Below are 25,207 nucleotides of genomic sequence, written 5' to 3'. Positions count from 1 at the left end.
GTATTGTAAGCAGACACATGGGTTAAAAAAATAATAATTTAAAAAAAACTCATGAGGACTAGGAGGATGAAATGAGGACTAGGAGAATAACAACTCTGGCCTTGGGTAATTGATTTTATTCATAGGTTGCTCATTCTTCATCTCTGGTAAGACTATGTGGGTTCTATGATCTTTCCCAGCTTTAATAGTCTCTCTGGTCCTAAGAATCCAACCTGAGACTGGGGAAAGAGGTTTAGGATGAGATGTTCCATTCCTTCAATTTTCTCTAGTAAAGAGGAAGGGTAGTTGGTTTCCTGGATAGTAATGTATGTGAATTGCAAGTCTATTTTGGTCCTTGCCTCACCCCTACTGGAAGTTTAGTGGTGCCATTGCCCAGCTGCTGTCCTTAGTAATAGCATGGAGCTCTCCAGTGCTCAAGACCTGGAGAGCTCTCTATGCCTGCTGAGCCCTGGGGATGCTGCTGAATCCGTTGAGGAAGTAAGGCTACTGAGGCATCTGCCATGCCAGCTGCAGAAAAATCCAGAACCAGGCTTCAAGATGAGCCCTGACTGCAGAGTCAGAGATGGCAGCCCCCTCTGAAGGGCTCTTATTTCATTCCTTCTGCCCACCTCCTGTCCTCCAGGCAAACCAAATAGGCAGAGGCTAATGTTTGATGGAAAAGAGTTCAAAGGAAAAAAAGCTTTTACTATAACCTGCCCTTTCCCTTAGAGAGATTCCATCTGAGCAATCTCATCCCACCCACATGTGCCCAACTGGCTCCTAGATTATTCCTATGGAACAAACTCTCCACCTGCCCCAAGGCCAGTTCCTTTACTCCTTTGTGAGCGCCTAAATGCTTTTAGGGTGGAGGCATCTGTTTGATGGAAGGGTGCATCTAACTGGAGGTGCATCCTCCCAGTCTCTACTTCTCTCCACAAAACCCGGTTTTCTAAAATTTGCCTGACACGTGTATCAACTGGCAGCAGAATTGGATGAAATAATTTAAACTGGAGCATGACTATTACAGTTTTATCTTTAAAGAAGTAATTTCCTACCAGGAAGTGCTCTTAAACAATTGGATTTAGACAAAATAGATTGCAGAAGCTCTTTGCTCCCTGGAATTTATCAAAAGTACAATGGACTCCTACCTATTTCACAGAAGTTTTAAAAACTTGTCAATTTAGAGCCTGGTAGCAGAATGCCAAGGTTTTCTATGTGATCACAGTCATCATTGTTATTTGGGGGTAGAAAATGAAGGACATCTGTAGTTCATTTTCCATAATATGGACAATGGCCACATTATAAAAGTTCAATAAGTGGCTATTTTTATTTAGATTCAGAAAATCAAAACTAAATTATTGACCCCAGAGTTAAGAGTTATTTCTCAAGATTGTGAATCTTGTACTCCAAAAATCATTTTTGTGGGGGTGTCTTATTTCATTTTGTGTTGCTATAAAGGTACCCGAGGCTGGGTAATTCATAAAGAGATTTATTTGGTTTTGCAGAGTGCACAAGAAGCATGGAACCTGCATCTGCATGTGAGGCCCTTAGGCTGCTTCTACTCATGGCAGAAGGTAAAGGGAAGCCGGTGTATGTAGAGATCACATGGCAAGAAGCGAAGCAAGAGAGAGAGTGGGGAGGTGCCAGGCTCTTTATAACAACCAGCTCTTAAAAGAACCAACAGAGTAAGAATTTTATTCATGCCCTGCACCATAGGAGGGTATTAATCTATTCATAAGTCCACCCTCTGACTCAAACACCTGCCACTAGGTCTCACCTCTAACATTGGGATCAAATTTCAACATGTGATTTGGGGAGACAAACATCCAAACCATAGCATTCCTCCCCTGGCCCCCCAAAACTCATGTCTTCTTCATGCTGCAAACTATAATCATCCCTTCTCAATAGTTCCAAAAGTCTTAACTTGTTCCAGCATCAACTTCAAAATCCAAAGTCCCATCTGAGACTCAAGGCGAATTAACTGTGAAATCAAAAACAAGTTGTTTCCTTCCAAGATACAATGGTGGTACATGTATTGGATAAACAGTCCCATCCCAAAAGGGAGAAATCATTCCAAAAAAAAGGAGTAACAGTCCACATCAAGTCCAAAACCCAGCAGGACAGATGTTAAATTTTAAAGCTCCAAAATAATCCTTGACTGCATGTCTTGCATCCTGGGTACACTGGTATGAGGAGTGGACTCCCACAGTCTCAAGCAGCCCTACTCCCAAGGCCACTGGCTGCTCTCACAGGTTGGAGTTGAATGCCCATGGGTTTTCCAGGCTGAGGCTGCACACTGCTGATGACTATAATTCTTGGGTCCTTGCAGCAGCAGCCCCAATCCCATGGCTCCACTAGGCATTACCCCAGGGAGGACACTCTGTGTTGGCTCTGCCCCCGCAGCAGACTTCTGCCTGGGCATCCAGGCTTTCCAATACATCCTGCGAAATCTAAGTGGAAGCTGCCAAGCCTCCATGACTTTTGCATTCTGGGCACCTGCAGACTTAATACTGTGTAGACACCAGCAAGGATTATGGCTTATGCCCTCCAGAGCTGTGACATGACTCACACCTGGGGCCACTGAGGCCATGTGAGCCATGGCTGTGCCATCTGGAGTGGTGGGGATACAGGAAGCAGCAGACTGGTCACAGGGGAGCAGTCTCTAGGCCTGTCCTCTACCCAAACCATTCTGTCATCCTAGGATTCTGGGCCTATGATGGAGGGGTCAGCCTCAAAGATTTCTGAAATGCCTTCAGGGCCTTTTTCTCATCGTCTTGACTAGTAACACTTGGCTCTGGTTTAGTCACACTAATCTCTTTAGCAATGGTTGCTCTGTAGCACCCTCAGATTCCTCAAACTCTTGGATTCCTTGCCTACAAATGCTCTTTCCTTCTCTATCACATGGCCAGGCTATGAAATTTCCAAATTTTTACACTTTGCTTCCCTTTTAATTATAAATTCCACTTTCTAGTCATTCCTTAGCCCCCATAATTTAGCATAGGCTTTTAAAAGTAGCCACACCACTTCTTGAGTACTTTGTTGCTTAGCAATTTCTTCTGCCAGATACCCTAGGTCATCATTCTTAAGTTCAGCCTTCTATAAAGCCATAGGGCCTAGACACAATGCAGCCAAGTTCTTTGCTACTGTTTAACAAGGGTGACCTTTGCTCCAGTTTTCAATAAGTTCTTCATTTCCATCTGAGACTTCCTCAGCATGACCTTTATTGTCTATATTTCTATCAGCATTTTGGTCACAACCACTAAATCAATCTCTAAGAAGTTCCAACCAGGCACGGTGGCTCACACCTGTAATCCCAGCACTTTGGGAGGCCGAGACGGGTGCATCACGAGGTCAGGAGATCGAGACTATCCTGGCCAACATGGTGAAACCCTGTCTCTACTAAAAAATACAAAAATTAGCCAGGCGTGGTGGCGCACAGCTATAGTCTCAGTCTTGGGAGTCTGAGGCAGGAGGATCACTTGAATCCAGGAGGCAGAGGTTGCAGTGAGCCAAAATCGTGCCACTGCACTCCAGCCTGGCAACAGAGCGAGACTCCGTCTGAAAAAAAAGAAAAAAAGAAGTTCCAAACTTCTTCTGAGTCCTCCAAACTCTTCCAAACCTCTGCCCGTTACTCAGTTTCAAGCCACTTTCACATTTGCAAGTATCCTTAATGCAACCCCCAGTCCTCAGTACCAATTTTCTGTCTTAGTCTGTGTTGTCTTACTCTAAAGGAATACCCAAAGCTAGGTAATTTATAAACAATAGAGCTTTATTTTGCTTATGGTTCTGCAGGCTCTACAAGAAGCATGGCACTGGTACCTGCATCTGATGAAGGCCTTAGGCTGATTCCACTTATGGAGGAAGGGGAAGGGAAGCTGGGATATGCAGAGATCACATGGTGAGAGAGGAAGCAATGAGTAGGGAAGGCACATGGTTTTCTTAGTTTCAAAATATTAATCACATTTTCACCTCTCCTTTCACCCATCCCAGATCAATCACAGATACATATTTTGCTAATGACTTTTCAAATTTATTTTAAAGAATCACTTTAACTAATTGTTCTGATTATCAACGCCTTCATCTGTAATAAATGCTGAAAGAAGGCAACTAGCCAATGAATTTCATCAAAATCTAAGGTGGCAAGAACCCCACCCCACCAAAGAATCATAAAGAATGAATATACCTCTGGCAAATTCAAGGGATTTTTCTTTACCTCATGCAGTTTGGGAGGCCCATGCAACTCTCCACAGTAAAAGAAACAGAATTAAAAGTCAAGCCATCCCAGTATTCTGCTCTAGCTGTAGACAGACAGTCCACGCTTAGCATTTGGCCTCTGTGCACACACACTCCAATTTCTGACACAGAGTAAAGATATCTTTTTTTTCAAATTGACCAGGAACATTTATTGATTTTATTGATGCACTTTTTAAAGTCTGGTTTATTGGCATATAATTTACATACAGTAAAATTCACCCTTTTGGATGTGTCAGCCTATGAATTCTGACAAACTCATATAGTTGTATAACCACCACTATAAGACAGAAGATTTCTACAAGAGCACTCACAAAGAGGATGCCATAAAAACATGGGGAAGGACATTCTCTCTTTCCTTACAGTAAATATAAAAAAACAATTTCATGCAGCTTCATATGTAGACAGAGGGCTCTACTTAAATTGGATAATTTCACTCCCTACTTAAAATTTTTGAATGGCTCATGATGCTCTGCATTAGCAGTTCTTGTCTGGGGTGTATGGACAGAATTCAAAGGGCTCATGAATTTAGATGGCAAAAGTTACAGTTTTACTTCCACTAACTTCTAACTACAGTTAATTTCCTTCAATTATATGGGCAGCAAACCATAACCCATACCACATTTATATCATATTATAATTATTAAAGTCATCTCAAAATATTGTTTATGCTAAGCACAATTTTGAAATTGCATTAATTGGACCCACTGCTAAATCCTATTATTTAATGCCATTAGTAAATAAGTGCATGGCTAGGTGCAGTGGCTCATGCCTGTAATTCCAACACTTTAGGAGGCTGAGGTGGGAGGATCACTTGAGCCTCAGGGTTTGAGACCAGTCCAGGAAACACAAGGAGACCCCCATCTCTACTCAGAATATATATATATATATATATAGATATATATATAATTTTTTTTTAAATTAGCCAGGTGTGGTGGTATGCACCTGTGGTCCCAGCTACTCTGGAGGCTGAGGTGAGAGGATCGCCCAGGAGGTCTTGGCTGCAGCCAACCGTGCTCATGCCACTTCACTCCAGCCTGGGTGACAGAGTGAGACTCTGTCTCAAAAAAAAGAAAAAAAAAGAATCATTTATATTACTATATCACAAAGTTGGTTTTAATATATCACAAAGTTGGCTCGATATCAGTATTTCAATGTAATTGGTTTTCTTTTGAATCTTATGCATCTTATCTTATTCAACTAAAAACATTATTTTCTGAAAAACTTACAGGTGTCATCAGACTGCCAAAGAGGTCCATGTCACAAAAACTAGTTAAGAATCCCAGCTTTGGATAAAGACCACAATTCGCAACAGATCTTTCCAAAGTCACGTATTATTTAGCCCCCTCTTAGTCTTCAACTCATCTCTCTTCACTCCTCCCCAACAGCTCCTTATCCACCAGAACATCTGCACACAAGACTGACTGAACTACTTTCAGTTTCTTTGATGGCCCATGTTCTCTCTGTTTCCCCTGCCACATCCTCTCAATTCTCCAACCCCATCCCATATATCCCTGCACCTGGATAATGTTTACGCATTCTTCAGGCTCTGGAAAGCCTTCCTGACAAACACACACACATGCATACACACACACACACACACGCATGTGTGCGCATGGCTCAGGTCATGCCACGCTTCCTCCATAGCATCCTCTACATCCCCAGCACAGTGCTTATCTCCTTTGGTGTAAATGATATCATCTATTTTCCTCAATAGACTCTAAGCAAGCTCTGTATGTACACGGACCAAGACAGCCCTGCTCACACTTATATCCCTGGAATCTAGTACAATCTGGCCCTGAATAAATATTTATTAATGATTTGGTGTTTGGACACATCGAGAACAGTCATTAGTTCCTTCCTTTCCTTTGCTCCTTGGGCTGCCTGCAAAACTAAGCTGAAATTCTCTTCCTAACAGCTCCAAACTCTAAAATCATGAAACAGCCCCCAATGTTATGCTTCATCCTGATTAACCAAAACACACTTGCTTTTGATCACACAGAGAGGACTTCCTCCCTACCTCACCCTGAACTTCCAATAGACATTGTCTAGAATTACAGTTTATAAGCTCACTCTAACTTCCCTTTGATGCTAGGTATTATCTCATGCATGCCTAACATCCTAGACATCTACCTACTCATAGATGAACCAAGTGTTCCTGAAATTTCCCCTAAACTCTCCATTACACTCAAGGGCATTACTACTTCTGCCCCTAGTAAAAGTCCTCCACAAAGAATGGCATGAACCCAGGAGGCAGAGCTTGCAGTTAGCCGAGATGGCACCACTGCACTACAGGCTGGGCGACAGAGCAAGACTCCGACTCAAAAAAAAAAAAGTCCTCCACAACACTCTTATGTCAGGCTTGACAGTCATCTTCTTAGACATCTCACAGACTGATAGACTGCTGCAAACGGAAAGAACTCTGCCGTCCAGAGAGGGCAGAGAGAGGGGAGAGGTTGGAAACGGTGTGAAGGAGTAGAGCTCTCATTAAAAATCCTTTAGGGAAGATTTTTGCGCTATGCATGCTCATTATTCTCTTCCCCCCTCAATTGTGGCTCGATAGGTCTTAGAGCCAGTGCTGAGATCTGAATGGCTGAATTAACCTGTGATTCCTGATCTCAGTGTTGGTCAGTGACGTTCATTTATTCATTCAAAAAATATTTTTGAAATATTTGAAAATGCCTGTATCAGGCATTGCTTTGCTTAACCAGGGTTTCTGAACCACAAGACACAGAAAGTGATTTGCTTGACGATTTTCTCAGTTCTCCCAGGGATGGCATACAGTGACATTCTAGATATACAGGAGAGCAGGGAATTCATTACACACATAGATACCCTGGGGGATTAGACGGAATTGTCTCATGGAATACTGGATGGAAAAGGCTGTTAACACAGAACAAACTCCCTCCTCTTGTGAACTTACACGCTGGCGAGGAGAGATGAAAACAGACAAATAATAAACAGGGATAGGTTTAACAAGTGTTATGAGGATTGCAAGTGTGATACAGTCACTGGAAGAAGCAATCAATGAGGGTGTCTTTGAGATGATGACTGAACTGAGACCTAGAGAATGGGAAGGAGGCAGTCCATGAACACAGTCAGGAAAACAGCATCCCAAAAGACCAGTGTATGTATGCATAGGGCTCAGGCAGGTAAAAACTGGGGGTATCCGAGGAACAGAAAGAGGCTAAGGGGATTGAGGGGAGCCTAGTGAAGTATGGGGTGAGATAAGATGAGTAAGAGGGGTAGGTGAGCCCAAATTGGCGGGCCCTGGATTCTTATTGCAAATCGAAGCCAGTAGAGGCTTTTAAACAGGTGAGTGGTGTTATAAAATTTGTTTCTTCATTTAAGTGAACATCGAACAAGGTTGCTATACAAGAAATGCCCCCAAATTCCCCACCTAGGTCTGGCTTCCACAGGGCAGGCACTCAGAAGGGCTCCACGCTTGGCTTCATGCTCTCCTGTTGCCTTCTTGAAATTCTTCATTCATTTTGAGTAAGGGACCCCACATTTTCATTTTGCAACGGGCCCTCCCTGCAAATTACATAGCTGGTCCTGTGTTGTTCTAACAGGGGAAAATAAACGTCTATTTGCATAGTAGGACTCTGTACCTTAGGGTCTTGTTTGTGTGCAGCCATTTTGGGGCTGGTCGTCACTCTCACAAGAGGCTGGAGGTTGGGGCCCAATGAGGTAGGTAGGCCCTTTCACACACTGGAGGTTCTAGGTGGGTGCCGAGTTCACCCTAAGAAGGTAGAGCCCCTTAAGAGTAGGCGAGCAGAGCCCAAAGAAACTCAGTCTCGTGCCTCCTAGAACCATTGAGTAAGTCACAGACATTACACAAAACTGTTGTTTCCTCGGCCAGCCGAACTTTCGAAATCATTGTCCAGTGACTAAGCATTCTCCATTATACTTCTCCCACGTTCCTTCTGGTATAATCACCACAACTGAGAAGGCATGGGGGCGAGAAGACCCCAGAAGAAAGAGGGAAGCCCCTTGCAGACCGAGCCTAAGGACGCCTATAGAAACTGCCAGACCCCAACCTCTGGTTCAAGGGCAGCTACCCAGGCTGGCTGAGGGTCACAGCTTACCAGACAGGACAAGATCTGAGTTAGTGCAAGTGCAAACTGTGTAGATAGCGAAGTGAAGCGGGTAAAAGAGACCTTTTCAAGACAAGGAAAGAAACGGTGGAAGTGCAAGGGTAAGGTTTCCAGCACCTTAGGTGCAGAAATCAGGACACGTTTCCCTCCCTCCCTCTAAGGTGAAATGGCAGCCACCCGCGCCTCCGCCTTCCGTCGTGTGCAGAGCTAACACTCGCGCGTGCGGGCCGCGTGGACCGGCCTCTCTGGGACCCCGTCCCGCAAGCCGATCTGCAGCCCCAGGGCGAGCGTGCCAGCAGTGCGCCCGCCGCCAGGGGGAAACTGTTGGGAGGAAGCGGGCTGCCGGAAAGCCCCGCTGCGCCTGCGTACTGCTCCCGCAGGCTCTAACTTTCGCTTTTCGGTTTCCTCTCAATCCCAGTCCTTCTCGCTCCCGGGCAGTTTCCCCGAAAGCACGTGGGGCGGCTCTTCCGAGCACTCGCGTCCCTCCCGCCGCACGCGCCGGGCCAGCTGTTTCCGAAGCGGTTCAAACTGCACCGCGCAAAGCCAGGGGCGTGGGCGGGCCCGGGCTGCTCTACCTGCGTTCGGAAAGCTAGGGCTCCAAAGCGTTCCTGAGCGGTTTTTGACCGCGAATGTGATAGTGCTTATGGTAAACACTGAAAATAAATTACATAGACATAACTTACTACCCAGACACATTAACATTTTAGAATATTTTTCCTTTCTCCCTCTCTGTTTCCATTTATTTACATTTCTATATATTATTACAATAATAGGATAATACTGTCTATGTTTTCTTTCCGTCATTTTCATTTAATTTTATACGTGGATATTTTCCAATGTGAAATTAAATAGTCTTTGAGAGCCTAACTTTGATATTCTACTATATGAATTGTGCTTTAACTGTCAGTTGGAAAATTCAGTTTCTGATTTTTCACTGTTACTAATGAAGCTGCTATGAACATCATTCTGCATAAATCTTTCATCTATATCTGATCACTTCCTTATAGCAGATTTCTGTAAGTTCAAGAATATTATAAAAACTTCCAAAAAAAGATTGTGTTCCCTACATTATAATCGTCAATATAATTCTGGTCGATGTGTTATTTTTCCTTCATGTAAAGAACACAGCTTGCTTGCATATGGCCATTTTCCTAAAAGTATTCATAGCTTTCCTCCATATTGGGATGAAATATGTCGTGTACATATTGCAGTTTTGTTCAAACCGTGATATGCATCCCTGCATTTTAACCGGCTGCTATGTAGGAGGCCTCTTGTACTTATTAACTGGAAAGAAAATACACACACCAAGACAGGTAAGTGACTGTAGAAAACCCAAATCCAGAGAACTACAAGATATGATAGAAATCTTTTATTTCAATTCTATTATATTACAGATGAACAAATACAGTTTACACTGATGAAGTGACATTCACAGTATAATAGCAAGCCTTACAGAAAGGAGGAGAGGTGAAGAGGCATTGACTGGAATTTTTAGAAATTCCTACTATCAGATATTTAGCTTATAACATTATTAGAAACATTGGGGCAATATAGCTGAAATGCAAAATGGTAGCTGGAAGGAGAGGGAAAGTTAAAACATATTACTATAGATTGGTTCATCAGATTTGTAGCTGTCATTTTGAAATAGATCAAGGCTGTAAAGAAAGCACAGAGCCAGTAAGTTTTTTTTAATAGGAATGTGGTAAGGACACAGATAAAGTATTCCTTAAGGATGAGAGACTCCAGGGGAAATTCCCATGGTTGGGAAGGGCAATGGACCTGTTCCACTTAATTAAGTTCCACTTACTTGTTTTAGAATTCAGTTGTAGGATGTTTTGCTTCATTTCATAAATTCTTTATGAGTGATCTATTGCTGCATAACAGACGAAACTATTCCCAAAACTTTGGTAAAACATCAACCATTTATCAGTGCTTGTGAGTCTAGGGTATGCTGGGGAGTTCAGTTCACCTGGGTCAGGCCCCCACTTTATCTTGCCTGGGTTCTCTCATAAATCTGAGGTCTAAACTTGAACAACTACTATGATTCAACTGTGGTCTGTGTGGTCTCTCATGCTCCTGCAAGCTAGCCGGACTTCTCATGGAGGCTGGGCAGGGTTTTGAGAGCGGAGTGTGTAAGGCCTCTTGCGGCCTAGACTCTAAATATCACAATGCCACATCTGCTGCAAGGTGGGGAAATAACAGAGCAGGGAATAATGTGGCCATTATTGAAAATCATTGATCAGGAGAGCCTTCTTAGTTTCAGTTTCATATAATGAAAACTACATAACTGATATCTTTTTGCCCTGGTTTGCAGGCTGTACTGTATTCTTTATCTAGTTATTGTAGATATTTCTGCTATAAGTTGCTTTAAAATGCTTTGTGCAACAAGGCAGATAAACTAAGTAAATAGAACTGGATGATTTGGGTATAAAAGAAACAGTGAGTGAAGAATAGGAATGATACTGTCTTTTCTCCAAGCAAAATACAGTTCCTCCAAATGGGAAGTGTGGAGTAGTTCTTAAGTCTTTCTACTGTAACATCATGTGAACTTATGAGTTACTCCGGTGACTTCACATCAGTTACTCATCATATAATAGTATTTTCTGGATTCCTCACTGTCCTTGACTCTCCTTTGTCTGTACACCAGTTCAGGGGTGGCAAATAGGAAATTTCACCTTACCTGTTGCTTCTGATTGATTGCTGGTGACAAAGTGTACCCTGTCATTTGTTGCTCTTTTAAATCCAATACAAGTAGTTGCATTTATTGTTTTAAATGTTGTCCAGTTGATGGGAGGCTGAGGCAGGAGAATCGTTTGAACCTAGGAGGGGGAGGTTGCAGTGAGCCAAGATCGCGCCACTGCACTCCAGCCTGGGCGACAGAGCCAGACTCCGTCTCAAAAAAAAAAAAAAAAAAAAAAAAAAAAAGTTATCCAGTTGAGGCCAGGCACAGTGGTTCACACCTGTAATCCCAGCACTTTGGGAGGTCAAGGCAGACAGATCACCTGAGGCCGGGAGTGTGAGACCAGTCTGGCCAACATGGCAAAACCCTGACTCTACTAAAAATACAAAAAATTTGACGGGTTTGGTGATGTAGGCCTATAATCCCAGCTACTTGGGAGGCTGAGGAATGAGAATCGCTTGAACTCAGGAGGCGGTGGTTGCAGTGAGCCGAGATTGCACCAATGCACTCCAGCCTGGGCGACAGAGCGAGACTCTGCCATCAATACATACATACATACATATATACATACATACATAGTATCCAGTTGGTTTCAGACCAGCAGCAGTCCGTTAGAATATTTAGATTATTTAGAATTTTGATTTAGCGTGGGAACCTGAGGCATGCTGTCTCCTAGCAGAGGGAAGGAGCACACAAGAACAAGTTGATTACAAAGAACACGCAGTTTCAGGACAGATGGTATATACATCACAACTGTTCATATTCCTTTATCCAGAACAAGTCACATAGCCGAGGTCAGAGTTACAGCACACAGAGAGGTATACTCCACCCTTAGTGAACCATGGCAAGCAGTGGGAAGGGACAGAAGAGATTTGAAAATAATACAATCTACAGACATAGTGTTAGCTGTTTTTTCTAGTTTTGTGTCTTTTGCAAATTTGACATTGTTGATATATAGATATAGCTTTCCAAGCTGACTGTTATAAGGCAACCGTCACACATTTGTATCTGTCAAATTCTGGATTTCTAGGTTTTTGTTTGGCTTTGGTTTGATTGCTTTTTGAAGCAGTCAATATGTTATACAGTAAGAAAATATAAATAGTTTATCCTTCAGGAATATTGAATCTTGGAGGCATAAGGATTGGACACTTCAAAAACCATAATATTAGAGAGTGTACAGTTATTGTCCAAATAAATAGAGACACATATATTATTTGGTCATTCAGAGACCCCAGATTAATTGCTACAGGTTGAGGTGGTTCTAGAAAGAGAATATAGTATTTGGGCTGGGCTTTAACAGGTGAATAAGAATTTGGTAAGTGAAGAGAGTAAGGGGCAAGACTTGCCATTCAGTATGTACAAAGGGGCAGAAATCAGGAAATTAAAAGCATGGGGGGAGTGCTGGAGCTAGACGAGGTTAGTTGGGAAATGCGACAATGATAGAAAAGGCTGGAAAGAAGGAAAGAAACATTTTGTGGAGGATCCAGACTAGCAGACAACATTTGTGTTTATCATATGTGCAAGGAGAGTTGTTAAGGCTTTTGAGCAGGGAATGACTATATCAATGCAGTATTTTAAGGAATTTAATTTGGCAAATATAGTGAAGGAGAAAGAGACAAGAAAAAGGTAGTATACCTAGAGATGAGCATAGCATTCCAATTCTCAAGTGATGAAGGCTTATGGTAGGTATTGCTATGGATGCTAAAATAAAGGGGGGTAGGGAAGGAAGCATCCACAGATCTTGATGATCCAAATTGGGATTTGGAGTGCCAAATAATCCTATTTGCAGATGTTAGGATTATTTCATTCCTTCATCAATATTGAAGCTAATATCTGTGCAAGTTTTATAGTACCAGAAAAAAAATTTTTAACATGTAATCTACCCTTCCTAGAGTCAACTTTTGATATAGTTTGGCTGTGTCCCCACCCAAATCTCATCTTGAATGATAACTCCCACAATTCCCACCTGTCATGGGAGGAAACTGGTGGGAGGTGATTAAATTATGGGGGCGAGACTTTCCTGCGCTGTTTTTGTGATAGTGAATGAGTCTCGAGGATCCGATAATTTTAAAAATGGGAGTTTCCCTGCACAAGCTCTTTGCCTGCCACCATCAATGAATGATGTGACTTGTTCCTCCTTGCCTCCCGCCATGATTGTGAGGCCTCCCCAGCCATGTGGAACTGTAAGTCCATTAAACCTCTTTATTTTGTAAATTGCCCAGTCTCAGGTCTTTATTAGCAGCGTTAAAAATGGATTAATACAGCTTTTTTCAGAGAACAGTAAAACATTGTCTTGGTTCTTGGGTGAGTAAGAGCAGAAGGGACCCTTTTGGTGCCGTGGCATCTCTTGGCAGAGAAGTCTAATTTCACTGCTAACTTGCTTTGTGAGGGTGCATTTGTGACAAGAAGAACAAATAGATGTGCAAAGAAAAAAAACTCATACACACACATATAGGCATATCCATGGGAAATTATTCAGATCCTTCTCCTACCCCAAAGTGCCTAATTATTCAAGGCTTGACTCAAATCCCGTCTACTTGAAGGAAATAATTGATTTTATGAGCATGTAGTCCAAAAAGATTTAGTTTGTCTGGCTTCAGCAATGCCTACCTGGAGAAGTGACATTTAAGCTGAGATTTTTAAACTAAGATCTAAAAGATGAGTTAGCCAGCGAAGAGTTGGGTGAAGCAGCTGTTGGCTCAAGGGGTTTTCCAAACGGTCGCTGGTGAGAAGTCCCTGAGTTTGGGGAGTGTGGTTTATTTGAAGAACTAAATGCTGAAGTAAGCAAAGCAGAGTGGCACATTATGGGGTTGGACAAAGAGATCGGGAAACCAGGGCTTTATAGTATGTATTAAGAAACTGAATTTTATAAGAGCAAAGAAAAGCCATGGAAGGATTTTCAGGTTGGCAAATGACATGATCTGCTTTTCAATTAAAAAAAAAAAACACTCAAACTCTTGTATGGAGAATGGATTAAAAGGGAGATAAGGGCTGAAGTGAGGCAGCCATTCGGGAATCTACTGCAGAAAGAGGCAGCAGAAGAGATGGAGCAGAGTAAATGAGACTTGGGAAATATTTAGGAGGAAGAATCAATTAAGATTTGAGGATCAGGTGTTGCGAGGTGAGGGAGAAGGCAATGTCAACTATGAATCCTAGGTATCTGTCATGTGCCATTTCTAGAAAAACAGCAGGTTTGAGGAGAAAGATGAGTTTGGTTCTGAACATAGTTTGTAGAGCTCACTGCACATACAAGTGGAGAGGCAAGTGGGAGTTGTAGGTGTGAAGCCCAGAGGAGAGGTGTGGACGGGATAAGCATTTAAGACTCCTCCATCTAAAAGGAAACTGAAGCTGTGGGTGAGGTCATCACAGCACAGCGTTTAGGAGAAGCCCAGGTAAAGAAGCTGACGAATGTCTGGACCCTGACAACCTTAACATATAATGGTTTGATAGTGGAGGTGGAGACAACGTAGAAACAATGCCAGAGGCAGGAAAAAGCAAGGAGGATGTGTTATCATCATGACCAAGGAAGAAACGTGTTTCAAGAACAAAGGCGTCAACTCTGCCCCATGCTTCCGAGCTGTCAAGTAAAGTAAGAAAAACAGAAAAGCGTTCCCTGGGTTTAGCAACACGGAGGTCAGTTGCTAAAGGGAGCTTCTAGAATGACGACGTCGCCAAATCTGTCCTCTGCCTGGATTCTCGGCGATGAAGCTACTACAGAGACCTCCAAGTTTGGGCTTCTGCAAACACAGCACGTCCTTCTGGTCGTTCTCTAAGATATGTAAACAGAATGCCAGTTCCCAGCCTGCCAACACGGCACTGGGCTGCAGCTCACCCAGCCGGCGGCCCCCGCCGAAAGCCGGAGGAAACACCCCAGCGCGTGGGCGGAGCAGCGGCCCGCAGAGGGAGGCGGTGGCGCCCACGGAACAGCCGCGTCTAATTGGCTGAGCGCGGAGCCGCCCGGTGATTGGTGGGGGCGGAAGGGGGCCGGGCGCCAGCGCTGCCTTTTCTCCTGCCGGGTAGTTTCGCTTTCCTGCGCAGAGTGTGCGGAGGGGCTCGGCTGCACCGGGGGGATAGCGCCTGGCAGACCCCAGACCGAGCAGAGGCGACCCAGCGCGCTCGGGAGAGGCTGCACCGCCGCGCCCCCGCCTAGCCCTTCCGGATCCTGCGCGCAGAGTGAGTGGCCGTGAGGTTCCGGGTGCCGGGGGTGGGACGCGCAGGGACAGAGTCCTCGGGCCGTGCAGTTGGACGCCGGGCGAGGACGGGCCGTCTGTGCTGACCCGCGAATAGTGATCCCAGAGAAAGAACGCGTCCTGAGTATTCCAAGTGCGAGCAGTGCCACCTGTTCTCGGAGATGGCACTGCTCAGCACGATTGTCCTTGCCAGTCGTGCTCTGGCAGTGAAGAGGACTTGTGAAATATAATTTTCCTCTAGAAGGCACTGCACCTTCTCATTTACCGTCACTTTCTCCCGTTTCCACTCCTTTCCATCAGTCACGTTTTCTTCTTTTCGCAGAAAGTTTCATTTGCTGTATGCCATCCTCGAGAGCTGTCTAGGTTAACGTTCGCACTCTGTGTATATAACCTCGACAGTCTTGGCACCTAACGTGCTGTGCGTAGCTGCTCCTTTGGTTGAATCCCCAGGCCCTTGTTGGGGCACAAGGTGGCAGGTCAGTAAATGTTCATGGAATCAGATGAATGAGTACATGACTTCGGAATCTTAATTATGTTTCTATGTTCAAAGATGGAAGGGCTTAATGTCTTCCTAGAGTTTAAAAGTGATGTTTAGTTTTTGCAGACCCCCCACCCCAAAATAATATAGTCTTAAAAAAATTTCTGGCCGGTACTGAAGAGTTCTGGGGTAGGTATGCAGAGGTGTGGTTGATTGTGCTTTGAATGTTGTTTGTATAGATAAGGAGTTATTTTCATAGAACAGAAACAGGACTTGAGCCTCCAGCACAGTCCATTGTGCAACCATTGTTTAATGAGGATGCTGGACTCACACTTGTGAGATCATAATATGGTTTGCTTTTTACTTTCTAATTCCATCTGAAATATACATAATTTCAATTCAACAAACTGTTTTGAGCACATAGTATATGCAGGGCACTGTCCAAGGTCCATAAGATGTTAAAAAGCAAAATACCCCACTACTCTACCCCCTCCCCACCCACCTTCCCCCGCCGGGGACTCTGGAGGCATCACAGAGCTTTACAAGGAAAACTGGAACCTATGTATGCTCTAATAGAGGTACAGAATTCAGTGAGACGCAAGTCAAAGAAAGCTTAATTGTGAGTAAGTCTCAGACAACTTTATGAAAGAAGGGGCTTTTGTACATAGCTTTGAATGCTATAGGATTTAGAGACGCAAAAATTTGTGGAGAGGCTGTTTCCAAGGGCGAGTAGCTGGAGCAAAGCAGAAATGTTGGGCACAGTTGAAAAACAGTAAATGATTTGGTGACTGGGTTGCTTTGTTGATGGATGAAGATGGGGTGGGGTGGAAATCTGCCTAGGAATGGACAGATCATAGGATTTTTGCACAGGAGATTGATGTGGTCCAATCTGTGGGCAGCAGAGGCTGGATTGGGAAGGTAGAATGTTGGAGACAGGAAGGAGCAGGTCTTGGGATGGAGTGGAAGGAATCAACCCTAAATCTGAGATTTGAGCTCAGTGACTGGGAGATGGCCATGCCACTCCCTGAGTTGGTAACAGGTTTTGTGAGTAGATGAGACTGACTCCAGATTTGTGAACATGAGCTTATTTATTCATTGTTTTTTTTTTTTAGAGACAGAGTCTCTCTCTGTCTCCCAGGCTGGAGTACAGTGGCGCAATCTCAGCTCACTGCAACCTCCGCCTCCTGGGTTCAAGCAATTCCCCTGCCTCAGCCTCACGAGTAGTTGGGACTACAGGTGCACACCGCCATGCCCTGCTAATTTTTTTTTGTATTTTAGTAGAGACAAGGTTTCACCATGTTGCCCAGGCTGGTCTTGAACTCTGGAGCTCAGGCAATCCGCCCACCTTGGCCTCCCAAAGTGCTGGGATTACAGGCGTGAGCCACCTGGCCAGCCCAAACATGAGCTTATTAATTCACCTGTTCTGTGCCAGGTGCTACATATGTACTAGCTCAACCAGCCTTAAGAACCAACTGTGGCAGGGTGCGGAAGCTCACGCCTGTAATCCCAGCACTTTGGGAGGCTGAGGTGGAAGGATTGCCTGAGGTCAGGTGTTTGAGACCAGCCTCAGAAACATAATGAGAGGCTGTCTCTACAGAAAATTTAAAAATTAGCCAGGCTTCTTGGCTCGTGTTTATTGTATTAGTCTGTTCTCATGCTGCTATAAAGAACTGCCCGAGACTAGGTAATTTATAAAGTGAAGAGGTTTAATTGACTCACAGTTCTGCATGGCAGAAGGCATCTCTTCACGGGGCAGCAGGAGAGAGAATAGATGCAAGCAGGGGAAATGCCAGTGGCTTATAAAACCATCAGATGTCATGAGGCTCACTCATTATCACGAGAACAGCATGGGGGAAACTGCCCCCATGATTCAGTTACCTCCACTGGTCCCGCCCTTAACACGTGGGAATTATATTACAATTCGAGGTAAGATTTGGGTGGGGACATAGAGCCAAACCATATCACTTGCAGTCTGAGCTCCTTGGGAGGCTGAGGTGGGAGGATTGCTCTAGTCCAGGGGTTGGAGGCTGCAGTGAACTGCGCTCCACTGCCACTGCGCTCCAACCTGGATGACAGAGCAAGTTCCTGTCTACTAAACACACACACACACACCTTGTTGATAGGGGAGTAAGTTACCTGGGTTCGCTTGGCTAATAAGAGGCGTTGCAGCTCCCATTGCCTGACGGTCCAGCATATCTGCTTTAGGTACATCCTTATTAGTTACCAAGCAGGGAGGGAGACAGCCACAGATTTTTCCACTCAGGTAAAATAAAACTGAACTGAAAAATCAAATTGCTTCAGCAGGAGTGCCAAGGGGCTGGGCTTGGGTCCGTTTCTACTGGTGTATATGATGATAATTAGCTTTATAGTCCAGACATTTCCTCACACTCCTTTGGAAGGACATTTGTAGAGTAGGCGTGACCTCATGCCTGCATACATGTGCTCGGCTACAAGTATGCATACACACTCTTCCATGCCCTACTTGAAAATCCAGACTCCTTCCCCAGAGGTCTGGCAGGACAAGATTCACTTGTGTCTGCTCTGCATATTGCCACCTGTGTGCTGATATAAATCCTAAGTTACATGATGGTCATGGTAGACTCTCCGTTTTCCTAATGAATTTTAGGACTTGCTTATATCAAGTTTTTGTTGAGATTTTGAATCTTTAGGATCACTATATAAAAATGTACTTAACAGTTATCCAAAAAGCTAAGTGTTACTTTATCCTTTTAAATTACATTTAATGATGTTTTAATCTTTAAAAATCATTACTTCTTTATGCCAGATTTATTGTTTGTAGTAGGTAAAGAAGAAAATATATCTTTTTAAATGTGTATAAGAAAAATAATGAATTTTACCATATGAATCATAAATATAAAATAGAAGTTTGAAAATATTTGAGTTAAATTACAAATGTACTGTGATTTGTAGGAGAGCAATTTTGGGAGAGTCTTGTGATTTGTCTTAAAGCAAGTCTAATTAAAATAATGTTTTTCATGTATTTATTTGATAAAATCACAAACTCATTTTAAAGGCATATTTATTGGATACCTACTATGTGGTTGACATTGTTCTGGGGATACACCAGTGCACAGAATCCTCCACCAACATCCATCCCTTCAAGTGGTGAAAACAGACAATAATGAAAATAAAATATGTGGTAGGTCAGATGGTGGTGTAAGTACTATGAAGAAAAATAAACCAGGGAAAAGAGAGAGCATGTTTCCAGGGTGGGAGGTGGTTGCAGTTTAAATAAAGAGGCCAGAGAAGGCTGCCCTGATATGTTGACAATAAGCAAAGACATGAAGATGTGTTTCGTGGAGGAGAAAAAAAGTTCATCCCCAAACTCAATTAAAAACAGGCTTTAGACTATAAATGCCATTTAAATAAAATATTCCTGGGACAAACTATGTTTTGGATTAAGCAAGATATTTAAGAGTACAACCTGATGCTAGGAAGGCTTTCTTTGGAGCTATGGTTTCCATATACATAGAAAGAATGTATATTCTTTTTCCCTATAGGATGTCTCAGTGGTACGAACTTCAGCAGCTTGACTCAAAATTCCTGGAGCAGGTTCACCAGCTTTATGATGACAGTTTTCCCATGGAAATCAGACAGTACCTGGCACAGTGGTTAGAAAAGCAAGACTGGTAAGGAAAATTCACTAGACAGAAGAAGAAGTTTACACCTTAAAAGTACTGGTTGATTAAGTGACTTGGGGCCATGTTTACTGGAAGATGAATTCCATCAATGGCCACTGGAATTATTTGTTGTAGAAAAGTTTGTTGATTTAAAAAATGACTCAACAAAGTTGAGTCAAAAAGTGTCTCAACAAAGTTAAGTATATTAGTCATTAAGCACTTTTATACAGTTTTGCCAAATTTAATTTATGATAGATACTCCTAAATGCTTTGGACAAGTTACGGAATACTGACACCGATTATTTTCCAACTTAGGATCCAGACTATAGAAAGAAGTAATTTAAAAGAAATAAAGCCAAATTAATGGTTAAACATTGATTAGAAATATGAAGAAGGTAGTAAAATTAAGGGGATTTTTTTTAACTGATAGGTGTTCTACTTTAAAATTTATTATTTGCTAATTTAAAAACGTCCTGAAAGTATTTGACATAGAAAGTGAAGGGTCCCCTGTTGACTTTTCCCCCTTCAGAGATAGTCACCATGAACACTGTCATGCACAATCTCTTAGAGTTTAGAATTTTTTGTGCTAATTGCACGTAAGAGAAATACCACATAAACTGCTGCTAAAAGCAATGTCAGTTTCAAAAGAAGAAAATAAACCTAAGAAAATACTTAAATTATTTTTAATAATTTCAATAAGGAAACCAACATTTGTTTTGTCTGTTTTACATAGACATTTAGTTCTAGAATGAAATGTGTAAATGTTAAATCTCCTAGGGAGCACGCTGCCAATGATGTTTCATTTGCCACCATCCGTTTTCATGACCTCCTGTCACAGCTGGATGATCAATATAGTCGCTTTTCTTTGGAGAATAACTTCTTGCTACAGCATAACATAAGGAAAAGCAAGCGTAATCTTCAGGTATGACCTGGTTTTTGTATTTTAGTTGAAATGTTCTCATGTTTATGGAAGGCAGTTTTCTTCATTCAGCAAATACAATTGAGCACACACTTATTGGTATTTAGAGAAGTAATAGAGACTAACTCCATTTATGTTATCTACAGCATCAGTAAATATAGCATAAGTAAAATAAGATACCAATTTATTTTATAAACACAGAAGGAATTTTTAGGGTTAAATGTATCACCTCTTAGGTATCAGTAATCCTGAGAAAAATGTGATGCTATAATTTTGTTTTACTAAAAATTGTCAATATTTAAACCAAAGAAAAGGGGCTACATTTTAAGAGCAATGATCTATAGTAATACATTAAAGCTCCAGGGAACGTTAGTGGTTAGGTTCAGGTCCTTGCTATGCAAATGAGGAATAAAACCAGAAAGGTTTGACTTTCACCTAAGGAAGTCAGGTGACTTCAGGAACTAGACTCGACCTTGCCTTGCTTCTGGTGGAGTTGGCCTCTCCTGGAAGAGAAAGTCAAAGAAAGATCCAGACATGAGAGAACATGCTATAGAGTTTTAGGGGTTCTTCAAATGTACTCCCAGCATGCCCTTGGGGTGGCTATCATATTTATGTCGTGTAATAACAGAACTTTTCTGTTTTAATGGAGGTGAAAGCTATCATTTTCTTCTTTCATACAATACAACTGAACTTTTCAGCTTAGGTAATTGGAAGTTGTTTTTTTTTCCTTTGTGAATGTATTTATGATTTTATTTACTAGTGAGTGGGGAAATCGAATTAACTTTACAGAAATTTGTTCTCATACAGACCTTGCATGAATATACCTGTATAAAGAGCCATTATTGCTATTGCTAGTGTTTTGCAAACTAGCTTTGACAATGGCAACAGAAAACCCTAGATGAATATCTTTGGTCTAGTTCAAAGCTTAGACCAACAGATGCATTCATTGAGGAATGTCATGTATAGTTTTTATATCATTTGCATTGTCTCAGGATCCTAACAGAAGATAATTGGCCTTAAGAAATATGGAAAGATATTAAAGTAAAAATATTATGTGAACCATATGTGAAAATACTTCTTTTTAAATCAAAAAGTACTTTAGGTACCTGCACTTAGAAAGTTAAAGCAATTTTTGTCATAATTCATGAAAGAAATATTTTGATTTTAACAAACATAGCTTGTATAGAATTTAATAGATGAGAGATGAGGTTTCCCGGAGAATATAAACAAATTCATATCAACTTACAATACACAATAAAGTAAACATTCTGCATTTTAATTTATTTTTGTTCTAACCACTCAAATCTAGGATAATTTTCAGGAAGACCCAATCCAGATGTCTATGATCATTTACAGCTGTCTGAAGGAAGAAAGGAAAATTCTGGAAAACGCCCAGAGATTTAATCAGGTACTTTTTTCTCATTGAACACAAAAACTGTAATAAAATAAAAATGTATTCATTCATCAAATACTATTGGGGCCCATGTCAAAGCAATGATGAATATCTCTCTAATTTTATAGCCCCACGAAGTGGGAGAATCAGATTTAGAGATTTTATAGAACCAGGCTTTAAGAAAGATCCTAATCTAATGGAATTAAGTTCTAACGAGGAGAGAGAACATATAAACAAGATACTTCTGGGTAGCATAAAGTGCTGAGAAGATAACATGCTGAATTCATGGAGTGGCTGGGAGTGGGGTTGTTCCTTTAGATCAGGGTCAGGAAAGGCCTCTGAGTTGCTGGCACAGGAATGGAAGCAGGCAGATAGAGGGTTCTTGCAGCTGTCCAAGGTAGAGGCAGTGGAAGCTTGCGCTCAGTAGAATCAGTGGAGGTAGGAAGAGGTGGACAGATTCAGGTTATGCTTTGGATGTGATACCAATATAGAAGGATCCTTATATTGAAGGATTAGATGCAGGAGTGAGAGCAGAAAGTCAAGGATGGCTCTACAGCAGCTACTAGAACCCCTTGAAAAATGGTAATGCTGTTCACGGAGCTGGGAAGGCAAGGAGGGGGCAGGGGCAGGAGTTTTGTAGGACTCAGTAGGTTTGTGGAGAGAAAAGGAGGCTGATGGGAAAATCAAGGGCTTTGTTTTGAGCAACATCAAGATACCTATTAAATATTCAAGGCATCAAACAGTAAATGAGTCAGAGTTGTACTAGTATCAAGATTTTTGAGCATTGTTTTATTAATCCTAATACAAACCTTCCTAGTTGTCAGGGTTCAGCAGAGTTTTGAATTTGCTATGGCATTTAGTATTCCTTTCTTGAGCACTGGGGTGGTGACAACAAGCCAACAGGCAGGCAGTGTGAAGCCACCATGTTATGGATTGTTCTGGAGGAGCCCATTCCTATATGGATGCCAGAGGACACAGTATGCATCCTGTGTGCATTTCACCAACAAATAACTACCGAAGTGAAGTGTGCGACAGTGGAGAGGGAGGGAGTTTAGGTGTGGTGGAGGATGCCATTCTCCACACACTGCCTGAGCATTTGTCCCAGTCCTTGTAATCCTGTCACTTCCCTAGGCGTATAGTTCCCATCTTCTTGTCACACTGATAGCATCTTGCTGAACTGAGCATGTAAAGATACATATTGCTTATTCTAAACTCAAGCTGGCTAGCTCATCTGGTACCCAGCCTAGGGAACAAAGGTGTATATCAACGTTGGAGGAGAAGCTGGCCAGGTTGTCTCCTCTGAAAGAGGTGTGCCTGTCTCTAACCTGGCATATACCTGGGAGATTTTCAGCCGGCAGTTTTGATTATATGGGGCTTCCATCCTAAAAGTAGTATGCGTGGGCCTCCTCTGTATTTCTAATAGACTTGAAAGGACAGCCAGGAGCAAAGATGGGCAGAAGGACAACCTGTTTCCCCCAGCTGCAAGCATGTCGTCCTCACATTTGGCCCCTTGGCCCAGAGTTGGCATTGGCAGCAGAGTAGGTGACCCCTGCTCTCCCACATGAACCCCATCCCCTGGCTTTGGATCTTGAAGGCTTACCAGCTTTTGAGCTCCCTCCCCATTAAAAATGTAGGTAATCTGGGGATTGTTTTGAGCCTCTCAGAGGACACCTGAGTCCGTGAACACCTTTGCAAAGCCTTCTTGGGGTGTGAGGGAAGTTTCTGGGTGTCTGGGGATGTCAGGGAAAGGGAAAAGGCACAATAGGTGCCTCCTTTCCAAAGTTATCCAGCCAACTATTGGCTAGGTAGGTCAGAAACATTTCTTCACCATTTCCCCCCTTGTTGAAGTAACTTTATTTGATTAATACAGACATGCATCACTTAATGACACAGATACATTCTGAGAAATGCACCACTAGGTGATCGCGTTTTTGTGCAAACATTATAGAGTGCACTTACACAAACCCAGGTGGTATAACCTACTATACACCTACACTATATGGTAAAGCCTATTGCTCCTAGGCTACAAACCTGTACATAGTACTGAACGCTATGGGCAATTGTAACACAATGTTATTTGTGTATCTAAACATCGAAAAGGTACAGTACAGATAGTGTGTAAAAGATAAAAGATGGTACCCCCATAAAGCTCCATTCTAATCTCATGGGGCCACTGTCATATACGCGGTCCATCGTTGACTGAACCATTGTTATGTGGTACATGACTGTGTATATTCTATTCATGCTAAAGTATATGTGTATGGAATGGTGTGATGTCTGGTATTTGCTTCAAATAATCCCATTTGGGGACTAGAAGAGTAAGGAGAATAGGGATGAAACAAGGCTGTCCATGAATGCTAATTGTTGAAACTGTGATAGGTACATGGGGATTCAACAGATTCAACAAGTTAAAAACATGCAAAATTCCGAGTTAGTTCAGATCATTTAGAGACCACAAAATTCTTTAGACATGCCGAGATGGGAAATTATTGTTCCCATTGTTTTTTAATATAAGAGCTTTTAGAAAATACATTTAAGAGAATATTATGCTATACACACTGTAGTAGACTATAAATGTTTCGTGTGCTGTCTTACAGCACACTAAGTTTTTTTCTTTCTTTTTTTCTTTGTGGTGAAAAAGCTAATTGCATGTCTAGACAAAAATTTAGGTCCATAGGGTCTGAAGGGATGGGGAGAATTTCTTTCAGGTGGGAGGGAAAGACATGAGGTGGATTCTAAGCTTCCTTTGCTGTTCCATCTTTGTGTTCTTAAGGACTAATGGTTACCATATGCTGAGTGCTTATCATGTTTCAGGCCCTGTGCTAAGCACTTTATAAACATTATTTCATTTGAGTAAATACTTTCGAAACTATCACTGAAGTTAGGTATTCTTATCCCCATTTTAAAGATGAGAAAACTAAGGTTTAGAGGTCAGGTACTTCACTCAGGGCCACAGAGCTAATGAAAAGTAGGTTTGGAATTTAAACCCAGTATTGTCCAACTCTAAAACTAGTTCACTGGAGAAGTCACTCTTCAGTTTTCTAATCTGTGGGATGGGATATGAGGGCTTTCTGGCTGGAACTTCTCACACCCATGGAGTGCCTTTTCCCTTACTTGGACAACTGCTCACTCTGTTGGAAAGGACCCCCTTCCTGAGCAGAAGACTTTTCTTTGCTCTGGGGTCTGGAGTAACCAAGTTCCCATCCAAACAAGGTCTCTAGAGGTACAGTAGTGAAACGAGAAAGTAAGAGTCAATGACAGCCGAAGTCCCTTCCAGCTTCAGTGTTTGAAATTCCCGTGGTTTCAGTACTCCTGGTTTCTTAGAAAGTTAAAAAGTTAAGGACTCACTGTGAAAGTGGTATCAGTACTAAAGTGTACAGGAGCAGCCAAGCATCTGCTTAGCAGATGGGGGCAGGGTGGAGGGAAGCAGGGAGGGATGAGTGGAAGGGGTAAGAGAGCACCAAGGATTTGAATGACTTGGAGGGACTACTGCCCAAGTTGGAAGCAGGAGGTTTCTTAGGCCCTGCCACAGTCACCAGGTTTTTCCACCAAGCATCTCCCAGCAAGTCAGTAGAAAGG

The 25,207-nt window shown here is 42.5% G+C and overlaps 1 protein-coding gene and 1 long non-coding RNA gene across 4 annotated transcripts in view; both read left to right on the top strand.

Annotated features, from left to right (window-relative positions):
* The first annotated feature begins 1,427 nt into the window (after positions 1-1,427).
* On the top strand, positions 1,428-6,780 carry LOC134756695 (uncharacterized). Its single transcript, XR_010129781.1, has 3 exons — positions 1,428-1,664; positions 3,772-3,877; positions 5,462-6,780. It is a non-coding gene; the product is annotated as an uncharacterized lncRNA (long non-coding RNA).
* Positions 6,781-14,404: 7,624 nt separating this feature from the next.
* STAT1 (signal transducer and activator of transcription 1) overlaps positions 14,405-25,207 on the top strand; it is a 45,660-nt gene continuing 34,857 nt past the window's right edge. The window contains exons 1-5 of one of the 3 annotated variants that reach the window (XM_019022007.3): positions 14,405-15,180; positions 15,520-15,673; positions 19,197-19,325; positions 20,094-20,238; positions 21,545-21,643. In XM_019022007.3, the coding sequence (XP_018877552.1) occupies positions 19,198-19,325; positions 20,094-20,238; positions 21,545-21,643 (372 nt within the window). In that variant the 5' untranslated portion in view covers positions 14,405-15,180; positions 15,520-15,673; position 19,197. Of the gene's footprint in view, positions 15,181-15,519; positions 15,674-18,797; positions 19,326-20,093; positions 20,239-21,544; positions 21,644-25,207 lie in introns of those variants that run through there. The other 2 variants (XM_055379277.2, XM_063695405.1) reach the window with 2 other exon arrangements.

The sequence above is a fragment of the Gorilla gorilla genome, chromosome 11 (genome assembly GCF_029281585.2).
Source record: "Gorilla gorilla gorilla isolate KB3781 chromosome 11, NHGRI_mGorGor1-v2.1_pri, whole genome shotgun sequence".
Classification (NCBI taxonomy): Eukaryota; Metazoa; Chordata; class Mammalia; order Primates; family Hominidae; genus Gorilla; species Gorilla gorilla.
Note: the sequence above shows the minus strand (reverse complement) of the source record. Positions and strands in the feature narration are given on the sequence as shown.